This window comes from Pimephales promelas, chromosome 17 (genome assembly GCF_988280905.1).
Source record: "Pimephales promelas chromosome 17, fPimPro1.hap1.1, whole genome shotgun sequence".
Lineage (NCBI taxonomy): Eukaryota > Metazoa > Chordata > Actinopteri > Cypriniformes > Leuciscidae > Pimephales > Pimephales promelas.
The window spans coordinates 13,871,328-13,888,641 of record NC_142785.1 but is presented as its reverse complement, the minus strand read 5'-3'; the positions used below and the strand labels follow the sequence as shown (position 1 = coordinate 13,888,641).

General features: G+C 37.8%; 1 protein-coding gene across 3 annotated transcripts in view; it reads right to left on the bottom strand.

Moving 5' to 3' along the window:
• drosha (drosha ribonuclease III) overlaps nt 1-17,314 on the bottom strand; it is a 35,767-nt gene extending 18,453 nt beyond the window's left edge. Inside the window, exons 1-13 of one of the 3 annotated variants that reach the window (XM_039691285.2) lie at nt 17,167-17,314; nt 15,314-16,059; nt 13,872-14,178; nt 12,803-12,944; nt 10,413-10,573; nt 9,114-9,194; nt 8,514-8,600; nt 6,752-6,838; nt 6,197-6,268; nt 5,858-5,939; nt 5,679-5,750; nt 3,752-3,921; nt 1,022-1,146 (exon numbers count right to left, since the gene is read on the bottom strand). In XM_039691285.2, coding sequence (XP_039547219.2) covers nt 1,022-1,146; nt 3,752-3,921; nt 5,679-5,750; nt 5,858-5,939; nt 6,197-6,268; nt 6,752-6,838; nt 8,514-8,600; nt 9,114-9,194; nt 10,413-10,573; nt 12,803-12,944; nt 13,872-14,178; nt 15,314-16,059 — 2,132 coding nt within the window. In that variant the 5' untranslated portion in view covers nt 17,167-17,314. The remainder of the gene's footprint in view (nt 1-1,021; nt 1,147-3,751; nt 3,922-5,678; nt 5,751-5,857; nt 5,940-6,196; nt 6,269-6,751; nt 6,839-8,513; nt 8,601-9,113; nt 9,195-10,412; nt 10,574-12,802; nt 12,945-13,871; nt 14,179-15,313; nt 16,060-17,166) is intronic. The other 2 variants (XM_089121944.1, XM_089121945.1) reach the window with 2 other exon arrangements.

Sequence of the window (17,314 nt, the reverse complement as noted above, 5' to 3'; positions counted from 1 at the left end):
TTTTACCAAGAACTTTATTGAACGACCATAAATTGTCTGGTACAAAATAGGGAGTCACGATATTCGATTAGTTAACGGACTCAGAAAGTTTGCCACAAAGAACTGGCAAAGTAACGAATGTGTCAAATATAGATATTTTAATTGTTTATTAATAAACTAGTGTTTTCTGTGTCATTCTTGACTAAAAAGAGGAAATTGATGATGCTGAATCGCCACTTCGCAGTATTGTGAACGCGCCTATGGAGTAGGCTAATGCACTTCATACGCAACACTGTGTTCATTTAGACACAAGCAGCTCATGATCCAGTGTCAGGATGTCACAGAGCAGAGCAGATGCAGAGAAGGAGTGTGTGTGGTGCAGCATTTACTGAGTTTGGGTTGCTTATAACATGCATTCGGAATGCTACATGTAATATCCTTTTCACCAGATTTGTAATGAAAGGTGTTTATAAACCGTCAAGGGCTCCCTGCAGTTTTTCACCAAATTAAATCTTGAAGATTTTATTTAAATATTACTATTGTAATTTTACAGTTGTACTGCAAAATAAAAGATTTTCATAAACATAAGTAATATACATATTATAAATTGAGCAGTACAAATTCACAATTAAAAGAAAGCATAGTTCAAATGATTAGGCTATCTTATAATCAAACTGAAATAGGTCAAAAACACTATGAATGTGGCCTAAGATAACTCTTTTTTTTAACTCTTCACAGAAGATGAACTTTCTTATAACCTATCGGGTATGAGGGACAATAGAAGTATGAAATGTTATACAGGTTTAAAAGGGAAACTATATGTTGAACTATTTATAGCCTATGAATCAAACTGTAATCCCACACTAAAGAATATTTTAAATAGGATATCTCAAACCCTTAGAAGAAAAAAAAAATCCATTTGTGTATCCATTTGTCAGACTAATCAGTGGCACACATCCCTTATTATACGAAACACTTCAGAAAACCGAACAGTTAACCTAACAAGCAAGAAGAGAAGTGGCAAATGCTCAGTCACACTTACTGTGGGTCTCCGGCATAGCTAAGCTGAGCAGGTCGGATACCAAAGTGCACAATGATGGGGAAAGTGATGACACTAGAGTTGAACTGCTCGCGGTCTAACTGATCAATCCTCACAGAGCTGGGTTTCTGTGTGAGAATAAGCAGACACATTAAAAATACATGACAGTGGTATTGAACTTATTGACTGCAAGAGTCAGGTTGCAAATTGTGCCAAAAGAGCCAAGAGGTAAATGGCTTCTCCCATGAAAAAAGTAGTTCTTTCTCTATTACTTTTTTCACCTCGTTGCTGGTTGGCTTGGTTCATAGCACATAACACTTAAACAAAGGGTGCGATTCAATCAGCTCCCTAGGACGTGAATCAGTATATCGTGTTCACGAATTAGGGCACTGGTAAGGACAATATAAGACGCTGGCTCACTCACTACACATTGGGACCTCAGTGACAGTTTCCTGCAACATGACAATATACAACAATGTACCTCAATGTACAACATCACTACTGGTATTTATAAACAATAGCAGAAATGAGGTCTTTCTAACATTATTTTTTAATGTTATTTAGAGTACAATATGATAAATACTTTGCTATGCGTTAGCTAGTTTATGTTCATTACATGTCTAGCGATGTATGTTTATGCTGCAATATAATTAAATATGGTTTGTATTTAAAAAAAAAAACATCTTTCGTGTGTCATTATGTGTAACTTCCGTTAAGGGGGAACATAGTGAGCAGCATAGATGCCCCATGGTTTTCAGTGTGGATTGTGGGAATTTTTAGGGAACGTTTCAGTGCATTGGTAGGATTTGTGATTTGTGCGATTGAGCAAAAAAGCCTTAAATGGCCGGCAGTATAATCATTGCCCTGACTACTGAACTAGGAAGCTGATTGAGAAGCACCAAAAGACTAAGATCCCTATGAAAAAAATAAAAATAAATGCATGAATTTTTCCCCCCAGATCAACTAAACTGAAAAAGTGCAGAATTTTTTTTTAGCAGAACGTTTTTAGCTACTGAGGTCAGTGTTAGGGATGCTCATATTGACAGTTTAAACGTTAACCAAAAGTAAAAAATGTTGACAGATTAATACTATCAGTTAAATGGTTTAATAGTAATTTTTTTTTGTTTTTTTAGTTTTCTGCATGATTTAAAAAAAATACTATATAGCCTATATACTCACGGGGTGCGTCGACTCGCGCAACCACACATGCCTACAGACATATTTTGCTGAGCAAGCAAAATGAAGTGAGCGAGTGAAAACAAGTACTGTGCGGGACCATTTCAACAGAAAGTTACTTGAAAATATGCTACGTGGTATTAAAATACAGCAGTAGTTACAAGTACAATGCAATATCACTTGTGAAGCAAACATCCACAAGCAAATGAAAGTTGATTTCAGAAGCTGGCCATTCTAGCCAAACGTTATCTCTGTATTATACCATGGTCTGTCTGGGTGAATACTCGATTCTGATTGGCTGCAGGGTGTCCGTTAAAACGTGATAGAGGACACCTAGTAAAGTAGTTCTGGTGAAACTGCCTGTTTACCATTCGAAATGAATAAATAAATGCGCTGCCCACAACAGCTGTGAGTAACCATAGCAACAGGCAGTCAAAGTATCCGTTAACAATTTGCTCTATCAAAACAACATCTAACGTTAGTTAGATATTACATAGCCTGCTAATACAAAAATGAACGACTTCGTTATTTCTTTTAACATTTATGGAGAATATGACAACTTTGACGACTGGGATGCTGCTGAAGAAAGAAAAAATTTAAATAAAACGGAGAAACGTCGCAAAGAAAATTACACCGCTGCTGCTCTGAATGAGACCCTGCGGGAGTTTTACGCAGCAGTCCAGACAACCAAGGCAGGAGGAGAGTACAGCGTTTCAAGCCTAAGAAGCCTGTTTGATTAATTGTTTTAAGTGTAATTAAAAAAAATAATAACTATGCCTACCTTTGTGTTTCATAAAAAAAAAAATGCATTTTGAACCTGAAGGGTTCTACAAGCTGAGCGGACTATAAATATCTCCGGTTGCTAAATAAACCAGGCGAGTTTATTATTTGTAAAAATTTGATTTAGCCTAATTAAAATATAAACTAGCAGCTAATGTTTTAAAAATGTTTTATTTGGCAAGTGACCATGGTATAAGCGGGTTATTGCCCTCTGAGGTGTCCATTGTCAGGTTTTAATGGACTTCGGCGGAGGCAACCGTCCTTCGCTGCGCGTCGGCCGGTTCACGCCTCGCCGTCGTCCATTAAAACCTGACAATGGACACCTCGTCGGGCATTAACCCTTACTTATCTGTGCCATCGGAGAGGGTGTAACTCAACAACCGTGGGTCTAACTCAACAGGCTTTGGTCCAGACATGTTACTTAAAAAAAAAAAAAAACTAGACAGATGTGTGGATTGAGGTAGGCCTGCTATTTTTATTTGACCCGAACCATAAGTTACCATTAATTCAATAGGCTATTATAATCTAATCAGTTAACAGTTAATACTAGGATAACGAGCGCCGGTTGTCGATCAGGAAAAATTAACCAATATGAGCATCCCAAGTCAGTGTAGAAAGACAATTTACAGATGCATTCACAGACGCATCTCACCCTTTTCTTATTTCATTCCACAATGTGTATCACATTGAAAAAAGGTTCACTGACTTCCTCTGTGCCATTATCTCAGAGACATTTAAATAATAAGTCTGCTTTCAGTTTGTGTAAATGTGTTTTACCATGCCAGGGTTAGTGACAATCATGCCCTTGCACTCCTCAGCATATTTCTGCCACTCCAGCTCCTCCCACTGTAGCATATTTGCAATCTCCTCTTCGGGAACCAGAGGCGTGCTGCTGCGCAGCAAATACAGCAGCACCTGGTGCATTGACAGCACCTCCTTTCCTCCATCTGACACACATGAGGGACAGGGAAACCACTGTAAAATGGATTATAATTTTATAATAAACAGAGCAATCTGCTCCCTCACAACATTGGTGCTCGGGCCCTAAAAAATTATTTTAAAACCCCTTGTGTGGACTCGACATGCACATATCAAGCTGAATTGAAAGTTTCTTCATGTGAATAAAACAGTGGGTTTTAAATAAGCTTCATACAAGTATAAAAGCTCATCTGTGTTTATGCAAGAATCTTAAATATATTTTATTCTGCCATTTACTCCCCCTGATATCATTCGATTTTTATTTACTTTCCCCAGGAGCACTTAAAAGGAGATAATACAATGAATGCTGATGGGTTAATTCAGTACAGCACATCATTATTCACTATAACGCTTTATAAAGCACTGAGAGTGTCAACAAAAAAGCTCGCTCATAAACCATTGTCATATTCTTCTTCTGGTGCTCAATGGCAGTTTCAAACCACCCTTAAATGGTTCATCTCCATCACTATTATTTCACTGTAAAACTACTTAATTATATAGTGCAGTTTACAACTTTCAATTAACTTTCACCAACATTTTTTTATGCTGACACTTCACCCAGCAAGACATTCATTAAATTATCTCCTTTTGTGTTTCATGTTTTGATCAAGTAAGAGTCATATATAACAATTTCTTTTATAAATCACAAAGATTTCTGGGCCCCTTGTATTGTTTACTGCTTTAGGTCCCCATTGGTATAAATCGCTGTCTGTGATTTGATTTGTTAATTCACCTTTTAGAGATTGAGGCAGTTCTGTAAACACAGATCAGCAATTCACGAGAGTCACAACCATATCCTATTCTAATGCAAGAAAATTACAGAGAAAGAGGTACGAGCCTTGACTCAATTGTATCGTCCATATTTTTTTTTATGATAAAGTGTTTTTCTTATTGTGTTGACATTACCTATTAAAATAAACTCGGATGAGGTATATCAAAGGACTGGCCCCATTTCTTTTTTTATAAAGCAATGCAATTCAATGATGATTGAACATTCCTCAAAAGCCTGTTGTATTTTCTTTGAAACTTGATTTTTCTAAAACCGATGTATGGATAATCAAGTAAATCCAAGTTAATTCAGTTTAGTAAGTGTTCCTCTTGAAATAATACTAAAATAATAAAATTTATTCTTGATTACTTTATAAATATCAGTAAAGATTTCACAGCAAAAAGACATGCGTACCACAATCTGAAGGAAGACATTTTCAAAATTATACTAAATGCTTTTTTGCTATCAATTGTACAACGGAAGGCATGTTTTAGATTATTTTGTAGTAGAACATGTTGAGAATTTAGAGGCTTAGAAATTTGTGAATCAAATATGATACAGTCTGCTTTGTAGGGTTATAATTAAATTAATAGCATTTTTACACAAAAACATTAGTAAAATTTTATCTGATAAACAAAGCAGAATTTATTTTACAAAGTGGATAGCAGCTTTATATTGCTTCTGTCATTAGTCATTCCATTTAAGTCATAAGTTCACATAGTCATACATTTTAAAAGAATGCCAGTAATAATAAATAACAATCAATCAAGTTTAAATAGTTAGCGAAATTATATTTTTAAGACTTTTAAATCCACCATCTACCAATCATTTGGCATCTGCATTTTTGGAAATGTTCCCTTTCAGCTGTAGTGCATTTGCCCACTTTAACAAGCTGCTTGACTGACACGATCACAATTCAACATCAATCAAATGGAGAGAGGGGCATTTAAAACTCACCCGGGAGGAACCGAACAAACCGTGGCATGAAATGAAACTTCTGACAACCTGAGGGGCCATTTTCTTCAGGACCTGTATGACAGCAGAACTATATCACTATGGGTATATGGCAGCAGTTTGCACCCCTGGCAAATAATGTGTTTACTGTATGTATAGATGTGTGTGCAAGTGCTTGTTACCTGTGAGGTTCCAATCGTACAACTCTAAGATGTCTTTAAAGAGGTATGAGGAAAACAGCTCCAGGCCTCGAACGCAGTAGTTCTGCTCAAACACAACAGATTACAATAGCAGAGCATTGGTCACTTCACAACCATGATGTCTAAAGTAGCACTACAATTACAATGTGATTGGTAAGGACAGCAAGAAAACGAAATTGCCATAAAATTAATTTTAATTAATAATTGTTGACAGTTAAAAGTGTCAAGATATGTTTGTCTTACTATGCGAATTTTAATTGTATATATAAAGTGCAAATTGGAGTGGAGAGTATGTGGACAGTGTCAATTTTGATAACAGACCTCAGGTGACATCTCTTCTATAAAGTGGATGGTGTAATCAATGTTGAAGCGAATAACCCGACACAAAGGGATCTAAAACGGGGAGGGAAACACGTGTCAGCATGTTAAATCATCAATACTCACCCCCATCGACACTGATTTTACTCCATAAGCACTTTTGAGTTTATGAACTTAAATATAACTGATGATATACAACAGTCTCTGTGGAATATAGTCCATTGCCACTGAACCTCCTTTTCACACATCTCTCAACAACAAATCGACTATAATACACAAGTCAATTAGGCGAGACATTCACAACAGTTTAAAATCAGATACAGCACAGCATTTTTTAAGGTATGCAAGAAACAAAAAACACTGCAAACATTCAACTTATACTTTTCATAATTCATACAACTTGAAATATCATATAAATGAGTGAATGATGAACTAGAACTAGTTAGTATTGCTGATGTAATTTCTCTAGTGGTTCGATTTTTTTCTACCATTTCATAAACTATAAGTAGATAATGTGGTTATCTAGTTTGAACAACCATGCAGTGGTCGTATGCTTACATTTTTAAGTGGTGTGTGAGAAAAGCAGGAAAAGCCCTCAAACAGGTACTCGTGATCATCATACTCAATAACCGTGGGTCTATCTGTCTGAAAGGGAGAGCAACGGTTACATTGAATGGTAGAAACAATATGAAGACATAAAAAAAAAGATTTGATTGAATTTGTTCGTTTAAAGAGTTAGTTCACCCAAAAGTGAAAATTCTGTCATTAATTTCTCACCCTCATGTCATTCCAAACCCATAAGACCTTCGCTCATCTTCGGAACCCACATTAAGATATTTTTTTTATGAAATCAGAGAGCTTTCTGACCCAGTGGGCCCCTGCTCCTTTAATCGTGAAAGCAAAAGTGTCCTTTTCGGTCGTATCGCACGATTTCCCCCAGATCTGTGCACACCATTGTTCTTACCCCACATACACTGAAACGTTATCACCACTTTCAAAGCCCAGAAAGGTAGTAAAGACATCGTTAAAATAGTCCACGTGGTCCAACCTTAAAGGGTCATTCCACCTCTGGAAAGATGAATGTGTATTTAAAATGGGTAATTTATGTAGAAGAAATTTGATTTTTTTTTTGGCTTATGTGGAAAGACAACAACCCAGAAAGCACTTGCTTCGCTGGCCTGGGAGCCCACGCCTACCGGTAACAGAGCGCAGTAGTTAAACAACAAGTCTAGGCTACTAGTGAGTCTGCATGATGAGTCCGCCCCAAAATGTCCGGGATTCGGCTTTTGCATTCTACAGTCGCCATTCATCATGTTTACTGTGGCGAGCGGGACGAGTGAGGGCCATGTGGAGAACAACGCGAGGCCGGTGGCGTGATTACTGATGAGCGACACCTGTGAGACGCAAGTTACCATTCTCGTATCTCTCACGAAGAAGCGGGGATTTTCTTGGCAATGTTAAAACGCACATCAACCGATCACTTGTTTAGCGTTCATGTAAACACTACATTCAGATTCACCCATCAGAATGAATTCAGTTAGATTGAAACAAAAGCTGTACATGTAACCAATGCATGGCGACTGCAGAAAGCAAAAGCTGAATCCCGGACATCGACGGCCGGACATGTCCAGGAAAAAGAGAACGGTAACCCCTAAAGTTACTACTCGGCTTTCTCCACAGAACAAGAGCCTACTAGCTTAGCTTCCAAAAAAAATGTCTATGTGTAAACTATGTGTAATTCCAATCCTCCATAATGCATTCGTCTGCGTATTCAGTACCTTCGTCCATATTTTCAAAAATTTTCTGCCGGTGAAATCAGACGCACTGGCACTGATCTGTGATTGGTCTGTTAGCACATTAGGTCCATCCCCCTATGGGCGGGTTTGAAAGGGTGAGATCTAGTGCTTGTAGTCTTTACAGAAATCCCCCCTCTTAAACTTCCTCCTACAATGGCGTAAAATGACAATTTTTGTGTCATTGTAGGTGGAAGTGAAAAGGGTAAATGGCAGATTTCTCTCGTCTCAGGGGAAAATGAGAGAGTGTTGCACGACCATTCAATAGTATAACTGGGTTTCTAACAATGGAAAGCTTAATGCAAATGGATGGAGTGTCCCAAGTCACATGCATTATTTTAACGATATCTTTTCTACCTTCTTGAGCCTTGAAAGTGGTGAAAGTGGCAGTCTATAGGGGGCCAGAAAGCTCTCGGATTTCATCATAAATACATAAATATCTGAATGAACCACATGAAGGCAAGTAATTAATGACAGAATTTTCATTTTTGGGTGAACTAACCCTTTAAGACAGCACAGAAACCTACCAGGAAGTTGGTGGGTGGGGACACGGTTATTCTATAGTGAAACAGCTTGCCGGCATTGTTATTCATTGGACGACACTCTTTCACCAGCTGTAAGAGAGAGAGAGAGAGAGAGAGAGAGAGAGAGAGAGAGAGAGAGAGAGAGTAGGAGAGAGAGAGAGAGAGAGAGAATCACCAATCCAGCTTGATATCACAGGCAGATGACTGACATTTATTACATACAAAACAATATATTATTCTCAGTACAAAAAAAAAAAAAAAAAACTAAATACCAAGAACAAGTCCTCGCAATCCTAGGTACATCATAGTCCCGTAAACATTTAGCCCATTCATTTAAAAACCTAGATCATTATTAAGGGTTCACAACTGTATTATTTCAGAATATTACGTATTTTTCTAACTCCTCAGCACTAGCTTATAAAGCTTCTCTCCTGTACCCATATTGCTTGCGCTTTTCATATTCTACATGTTTTCCTCACCAGTTGTCTTATAAAATTTGAATGTTTCTGAAGTTTAGATTTAATGACTGCATATGACAGCATTAAACCAAATTCTAAACTAGGTTTTAAAACAGATGAGGTGACTTAATAAAGGCATGTATACCTGTTCACCAGGGTAAATACTGTGTCGAATTCCAGTTCGTCTGGCTTTGGCACTGCACTTGCACAATGGTCCATCATTCATCTGAGATTTAAGCATATAATCAAGAAAATAACAATAAATGTAACTTCATTTTAAACCATAAAAAATACTTACACTTACATTAAACAATACTTTGCAAATGTCATGAATTTAGAATTATCTTTTTTCTTTTCCAGATTTGAAATCAGTTTTGAGTGAACATCATTGGCTGTAGCATAGATATGTACTAATGCTTAAAGAGAACCTTGCAGAACAAGTCAGTAACAAGTGTATATTAATAAAAACAGAATATGAATAGATTTTGTTTAGGTATTCCAAATTTTAAATGAGTATTTCTGGATTCACTTTCTGGCCTATAGTGTCCAGAATGGTCTGGTTTTAGCTATTTTAATTTTGATGCATCACTAGTTTGCTAGTTCAAGGGGTCATGAACTGCATCTTTTTCTAAATCGTATAATGTTCTTTGAGGTCCACTTATTATAATGTTAGCAAGAATTTATTTTTAAAATGTCCTAATTTATAAGTAATATGCAATTTTCTATCTCGTTTTAAGAGACTCTGTTTTGATGCTGCATTTGACAAGTTTTGAAAATAAATGACCACTGCTATGATTGGGTAACAATAATATTTGCATATTAAAATTATTTGCAACGTTCCCAGCATAACACGTGTACACTTTTTTGAAAATGGCAACTACCAGAGTCTGATCCTGTATTGGAAGCCAACGAATCAACCAACACATCAAATTCTAAAGATAATTCAGTCTGCAACTAGCCTGGTAATACCAGACTCTGCTAATTCACTTTGCTTCGTTGTGAAATTAGCGGAAGTAGGAAGTCTGACGTAGTCAGGCTAGTCTGCAACAGCTTTCATCTTTATTTAAATTTAATATTTGTAAGGTAGTTATTATATTAGTCTATAAAAAACTCAATATAGAAAGGTGTTTCTTATTACATAGTTGAAATATTTTCTTAATGTTAGAATCCCAATAAGGGCAATGCAAAGACTGTTTTTCCGCAACTTGGCAAAAAGTCATATAACGTCTACTTCTAGGAACTTGGTTTCAATAAAAGCTGTTTTTGGACTTACAAGGAAGTTTGAGTACTGAAACTTACAGGATATCTTTATAGTACAATGACCTCTTACATGTCAAAAAGTTCAAGGACATCTCAACATTCTCAATTCATATTGGATTTGAGCAAAACATACCATAAAACCAAAATTTCTCAGCAAAGAGTCTGCAGAGAAGGTGAAGCCTACCTGTCCGGGGTCATTGTACCACAGCTCCTCATGGAGGCGATCAGGGTGCGCTTTCTTCCTCTTGATCTCAGCGATGACATCAAACACATCGGAGTCAGAGCTACTGGAGCAGCTGCTATCACCTCCATCAGACTCACACTCTGATTCACTGGAGCTCTCTTCTAAAACATAACGACACTCTTCTTTTACAGCATGCCATTTTTAATTGTATAAATCTTGTCAAACTGTCTCTCGTCTAAAATGTGCTTAAACATTTTTGACATTCTTTAAGGTCTTAAAAAGGTCATGAAACACTGAACTAAATTCTGAGATTTTAATAGGGATATATGTGTTGCGCAATGCACATCATAGAAGACCATGTTACCACCATCCTTTAGTTTTACTTGTAGGAGAAATTTGGTTAGTTTTAAAGCTAGGCTGTGCAGTTTCACAATGATTGGACAAACATTTTGAGACTTCCACAGAATATATATTTGATTAAATATTCAGACAACTTTAATTATTGATTGCTATCAGGATGTGTCATGTGAAGAGATGCTCAACAAGTATAGGTTTAAAATCTTTGTGTCAGTGCCACATGATGTGATATTTTCTTACACCTATATTACATCAATGACTCATTGGTGTCTCATAATTATTCATGAGACTGCATGTTCTTATCCTATTCTCAACAGTATATGTTGATTAAGTACATTAAGTAAGAGATGCATTAACAGATCAAAAGGAGTATGTTTTTGCCTTGTAAAAGTTCTCTTCCATAGACCCTGAGTCCTCAACAAATGCAATTCATTCACATTGTGGCTGCAACCGGTTGTTATGGCCCCATGATATATCCAATCAAACGGCTTATACAAAGCACCACAAAATAGGCCTCAAGTTATTAAATATGCAACAGCAAATTCATTTATTTTCAATGAAGAGTATAAATGTGAGCAGATGTGCATTTATTTTTACAAAACCATGTAAAATAAACATTCACATTTATTGCATGTAATGGTATTTTGCAGTGTGTGGGAAGCTTTGATGCTTAACTTAATTTGAGTTAAAGGGATGGTTGATTATGATTTCACTAGTAGTGTGTAATGTTGCTGTTTGAGCATAAACAACATATGCAAAGTTATGACGCTCAAAGTTCACAACAAAGGGAGATATTTTCTTTTAAAGAAATTGCTTTTTAAGGACTACAAATAACGACTGGTAGGGACTACACAACATTCCTTCCGGGTTAATGACATACCCTAAAATTGACATAATTGACTCTAAAATTGACATAATCTCTGCCCTTGGAAACATGATTTATAGATTATCATGACAGAATATGCTGATCAATGACTAGAAGATAACTAAACATATGCTTAAAAAATTCATCAACTAACCATTCCGAAATTTTGTCTACATGTGTTATCATATCTTGAGTCTCTCAATCTTTGTCCGACCGGTTTGAACATAAAAGGCTAAAAAAAATAAAATTTTCAGTGCATGTGTGTGAGGTAATGGGAGCTGCTAACACACAAATTGTTGTAGCTCCGCCCCTGTGCTGGGAGCGGCATCTCATTGGCATTTAAAGGGACACACACAAAATGGCGCATTTGTGCTCACCCTCAAAAAGCGACAAATTTAACATGCTATTTAATTATAACTGTGGGGTATTCTGAGCTAAACCTTCACATACACACTCTGAGGACATCAAAAACTTATTTTACATCTTGTGAAAAGAGCATTATACCACCCCCTTTAAACAAAACTCTTTGAATTAGAAGCTTTTTTGTGGATTATAGCATTATTTGTAGCAACTGGTGCTGAAACAGGGGTTCCGTTTCATTCCTACTGACCGCCATAGGCAGTGCAAAGCATTAGTGGATAATCGCTGTGCCAGCTAGATAGATAGAGAAGAATACAACGTCATGATGCAGACCGAGCTGCAAAGATATAGCAACTTGGTGCCCAGCCTCTTTTGCTTTCTCGCTTTTGATAGGTTGTTTGTTTTCATGCTGTTCCGTGCAGCTTACTTGAGTTGCGAGGATGCGCCTTCCCAAGCTGTGTAAGCTGCTGAAAGCTTTCTTTAGAAATGTTGGCACATATTGATAGGATAGCATCTTGCTCACCTCTAAAATATTGCCCACTCTTATAACAGCACTGGGATGTTTTACTCCACTCGACTATGCTTGTGGCTTTCAAAAGACCCTTTTTACATTTCTAATTCAAGCGAAACCATTTTTGTCGCTTTCTTTAACTTTGTTTTACATACAGAGTGAAATAAAAATGGAATAAACAATATTATGAATTATAAAATAAATATTTTGATTGGAAACTATATATGGAACTGTGTATACTGTGTATACAAAGTATACTGTGCATATTTAAAATAGTAAAATCTTAGGACACGATACCCTGATCCTGGTCCAGTTTGGTCTTGGGTGGATCCCATTTAGGCCTGGTGGATTTGGCCCGCTCCTGCCTCCGGCCAAGCTCTTCCTCAAAGCGCTCGTACAGATCTCTCAATTTACTGGTTCCCACGACTGTAGAGTCACCCTACAGATGAATAACAACACGTGAAAGATAAGTAACAGCTCCTGAAGTTAAATTATCTGATGTATTTTGGTCATTACACCATCACAATATTTGGTACAAAACTGGATCATCTATACTGCACATTTTAAAGGTGTAGTGTGTCATTTTGTTTAATGGATTAGTTCACTTCAGAATTAAAATTTCCTGATAATTTGCATCCAATTCATCCAAGACATTCATGTATGTCTTTCTTCAGTCGAAAAGAAATTAATATTTCTCTACACGATCACATGGGCTCTACACGATCCCAGCCAAGGAATAAGGGTCTCCTCTAGAGAAACAATCTGTCATTTTCTAACATTTTATTTACATTTATATACTTTTTAACCACAAAAGCTCATCTTTCACAAGCTGAGATGCGGCACACATTACGTAACCACATTGAAAGGTCACCCGTGACCGTTGGTGGAAGTTCCGACCTAGTGTAAAGCCCTTTACAAAAATAAATAAATAAATAAGTAAAAGGTAAAAAATTGATGTTGGACGATTTTGAAGTTGGAGGATAAAATTAGATTTTTTGCCATCTTCAAGTCATCTTCCCACCTGACCTTTCCATCATGATGACATGCAAGACGAGCATTTGTGGTTAAAAAGTATGAAATGTATACATTGTATGCAAAAAGTAAAAATGTAAAAATGTCCTCGGCTGGGATCGTGTAGACCCCTTTGAAGCTGCATTGAAACTGCAATTTCTTTGAAACTTCAACCAGTTGTTTCCCATTCAAGTCCACTATTTGGAGAAAAATCCTAGAATGTTTCCCTCAAAAACATTTATTTTCGACTGAAGAAAGAAAGACATGAACATCTTGGATGACATGGGGGTGAGTCACTTATCAGGAAAGTGAACTACTCTTTTAATTAGTCTATAAATAAATCATCGATATTTACCACTTGGTCCATTGGGTCATTGGAGTAGTAGTTCTCAGCATGTGTGCAGCGGATCCAGGCAGGTTTGAGTAACTCTTCCTCTCCTTTCTCCTCCTCATGGCGGTCAGTGGACGTCTCCTCTGCCTCTCTACTCCTGCTAGAGTTCACAGATCTCTCGCGACTGCTGGAGGCTCCATCTGTTCTCCTCTCTTTCTCCTCATCCACACGCCGGCGCTTTCTCTCTCGACTGCCTGAGCGACTGTGAATGTGTTTCCTGTGTCTGTCTGAGGGGGGCGAACCTGGCTCGTCTCTATGCCGATATCGTTCCCTGGTGGATGAAGGCAATATTACTATGGTAATAATAACGGAACAGACGACCCACCGAAAGTAGGCCTACTTAAAATATATATAAAAGTGTGTATAAGTGTGTTTGAAGAGGTTTAAACAACTGAAATCGCAGTGAGATGTCATTACTTGGTCATCTGTAATAGTGTCAAATGGACCCAAAAATGACAAGCAATATTTCTTCTTTTCTTTAAATAAATCAAAAATTCATGCAGTACCAGTAGTACAAATACTACTGGTTAATGCTCTAATGCATATTTGTATGCACACTCTAATGGCGCTTTTCCACTGCGTGGTACGGCTCGGCTCAGCACAGCACGGTTCGCTTAAGCTCAGTTTGCTCTTCCACTGCAGTTAGTACCGCTTCAAAGTGGGTGAGATTGTAGTCTGACCATTATAGTTTATCCACTCATCAGCAACCAACAAGAGGAATGTCTGCACTTTGTCCACCGACCACTGTTCAGCCATTTCTTTTTTGAAAGTTTTCTTTCTTTCTTTTTTCTTCAAGCAAGTCAAGCAAATATTTTTCAAACAGGTGCTACAGCTGTGGCTGTTACTGGCTAAAGTGGCTATTCTAGCGGTTTGATGTCTCACAAATACAATGACGCTGGTAGTGACGATTGTGTCTGACCAATCAGTGATCTGCAGTGTGTTCACGACACATTTTAGTATCGGTACGGTACACTTGGAACCTCAACAGAGGTGGTACCACTTAAAGCAGGCCGAAGCGAGCCGTACCGTACCATGCAGTGGAAAAGCGCCACAAGTGAGCCGTACCAAGCAAAGCCATAGTAATACAAAAAACATTCAAATAATATAGTTCCAATAGTTTTTGATATGGTACCCAAATTGGTACTAAATCATAAAATTCATGGTGAATTTTTGTGTTGTGACAAAATATGTTAATTTATTATGTGATAAATTCATATTTTCATCAGGACAGATACATTTGTTGTGATTGAGGTTAAAGCTTTCATTTAATTACTCACAGTTGGTGTTTAAACTTAAAAACTGTGGGTCCCAATCCCAAATGCCATGTCACCACTTACTGTTTGGAGCAACTTGCAAAATGAAAGGCACAAGGAAAAATATTAATAGAGAGCAGTGAAGCGCATTACCTACTGCGGTGTCTTGATGGCACGCGGCCTCTATCGTAGTCCGATTTACACCGTGGGCTGTCTGACCGTCTGCGCTCTGAACTGCACCCTCTGTCCCGGTCCCGCTTCTCTCCTCCAAACTCACGGTTATGTCGGCTTCCATATCCTCCGTAGCTGTGGCCTCTGTGCCGGTGATCGTCATGGTGACGGAGTCTCTCGGGCGAGCGGGAACATGCGTCCGTCTTGTATGGCTGAGTGTTCGAGCGGGAGCGTTCAGATTTGAAGGAACCTCCGGGCTGCACATAAGCTGGATTGAAAGTGGGTGGAGGAGGAAGCTGAGGCTGTGGAGGGTAGCTCATCGGATAGGATGGCGAGTAGGGCATGGAAGGTGGCACTGATGGGGACTGAGGGGGCAACGGTGGAGGGGGGACGGTGGGCATCATGTACTGGTAAGGGCTCTGAACCGGGACGGGAGCCGAGCCGTCTGAGCTGCGAGGAGCAGGTGGAGGAAAAGGGGGTGGATCTGGGAAGACCGGAGGGCGTAAGGGACATTGGGGTAGAATGTTAGAACCCTGTGATGGTGGAGGGAAGTGGAAAGGTATGAAGTCCGGATGAGGTGGCATGTAGCCACTGCCTCCCTGAGGGTTATAGACAGGACCGGGAGCAGCCGTAGGGTCGTAGTGATAGCGTGGTGGAGGGGGCTGGTACATTTGGCCTGGAGCGGGTGGTCTTCCCCATGGGCATCCGCGGCCAGCGTGAAAAGACATCTGTAAAGAAGACATTAACATAAAAAATATATAGATGTGAGATTTTCATACAAGAATGGGTTACTATTTCACATACTTTATATACTATTTCAATGGTCCACTTGAGGAACAAGAAGACTATTAGGTTAGGGTTAGGTGTTGGACAGATTGTCTATCGGGGCACCATGAACATAATTTTTTAGCAGATATTAAGCCTACAAATACTTTATATATATATATATATATATATATATATATATATTATATATTGAGTCTACAAATACTCACAATGAGGATTAGAAAAGCAAAGTAACTTAGTGGCATGTTTAAGTGGACCATCAAAGAAAAAAAGAAAAAAAAAATACCCAAATAACTTATGTACAGTAATTGAATCAGTCAGAACTGGACAAAAACACATCTGAATTTTTGTGTTAACACAAAACAAAGAAAATGTGTTATTGACAGTCTTTTAACGGTAAGAATTGACATTCTTAGTCATTTTATTCGTATAGTTTATTACATTAGTTAGCCTACAATTCGCTGTGAGGTGTTTTCAAGTGGAAGTCAATGGTAACCAACAGTCCAGCGAGGTTTGATTACCAATATTCTTCAAAATATAATAATGGCATATGTATGTAGACGACATAAGAGTTATTTAAATTACGACATAACGTAAATAACAGCGTTTTTATTTTTATGAACTGTCCAGGTATTTTGTAATTATGAGGCAAAAATAAAACGACGTTTCTATCTTGAATGTAGCGATTTACATGGGCCCAGTTTTTTTTTTTTTTTTTTTTTTCTCGTATTTGCGGTTGAGACAGTGACAATTTTGACATGGCAACTTGGCAAATGAAGAATTGAACCACTGGCCCTGTAACAACCCTGTAAGCAATACAGGGTTTTGGCCGAGTCATGTCTTGTAACGTTAGGCGTCTCGAAACAATTTATTATCCCTCTCAAATCCGTCTTTTGATATGCATTTTGCATATCAATGCATTTTCACCTGTTGTTTAAACACAATGAAAACGCGCAATTAAATATATCTAGTAAACTACATAAATTGATTTTATGACAGAACAGAACTCAGTAATGATGCCGAAAAACTTCCTGAAGAATAAAACTCACCTTTAGAAGTCTTTGTTAAAGCTTGGGGAATAAATCAGTGACGCTGCTTATAATGTTTTATGTTTACAGCGGAAAAATTATCAGTTTATGACGGTGGCAACGCGGTGTGTTCTGCTGCCAATCAGATTTAGGCTGTGAAACAAGTGAC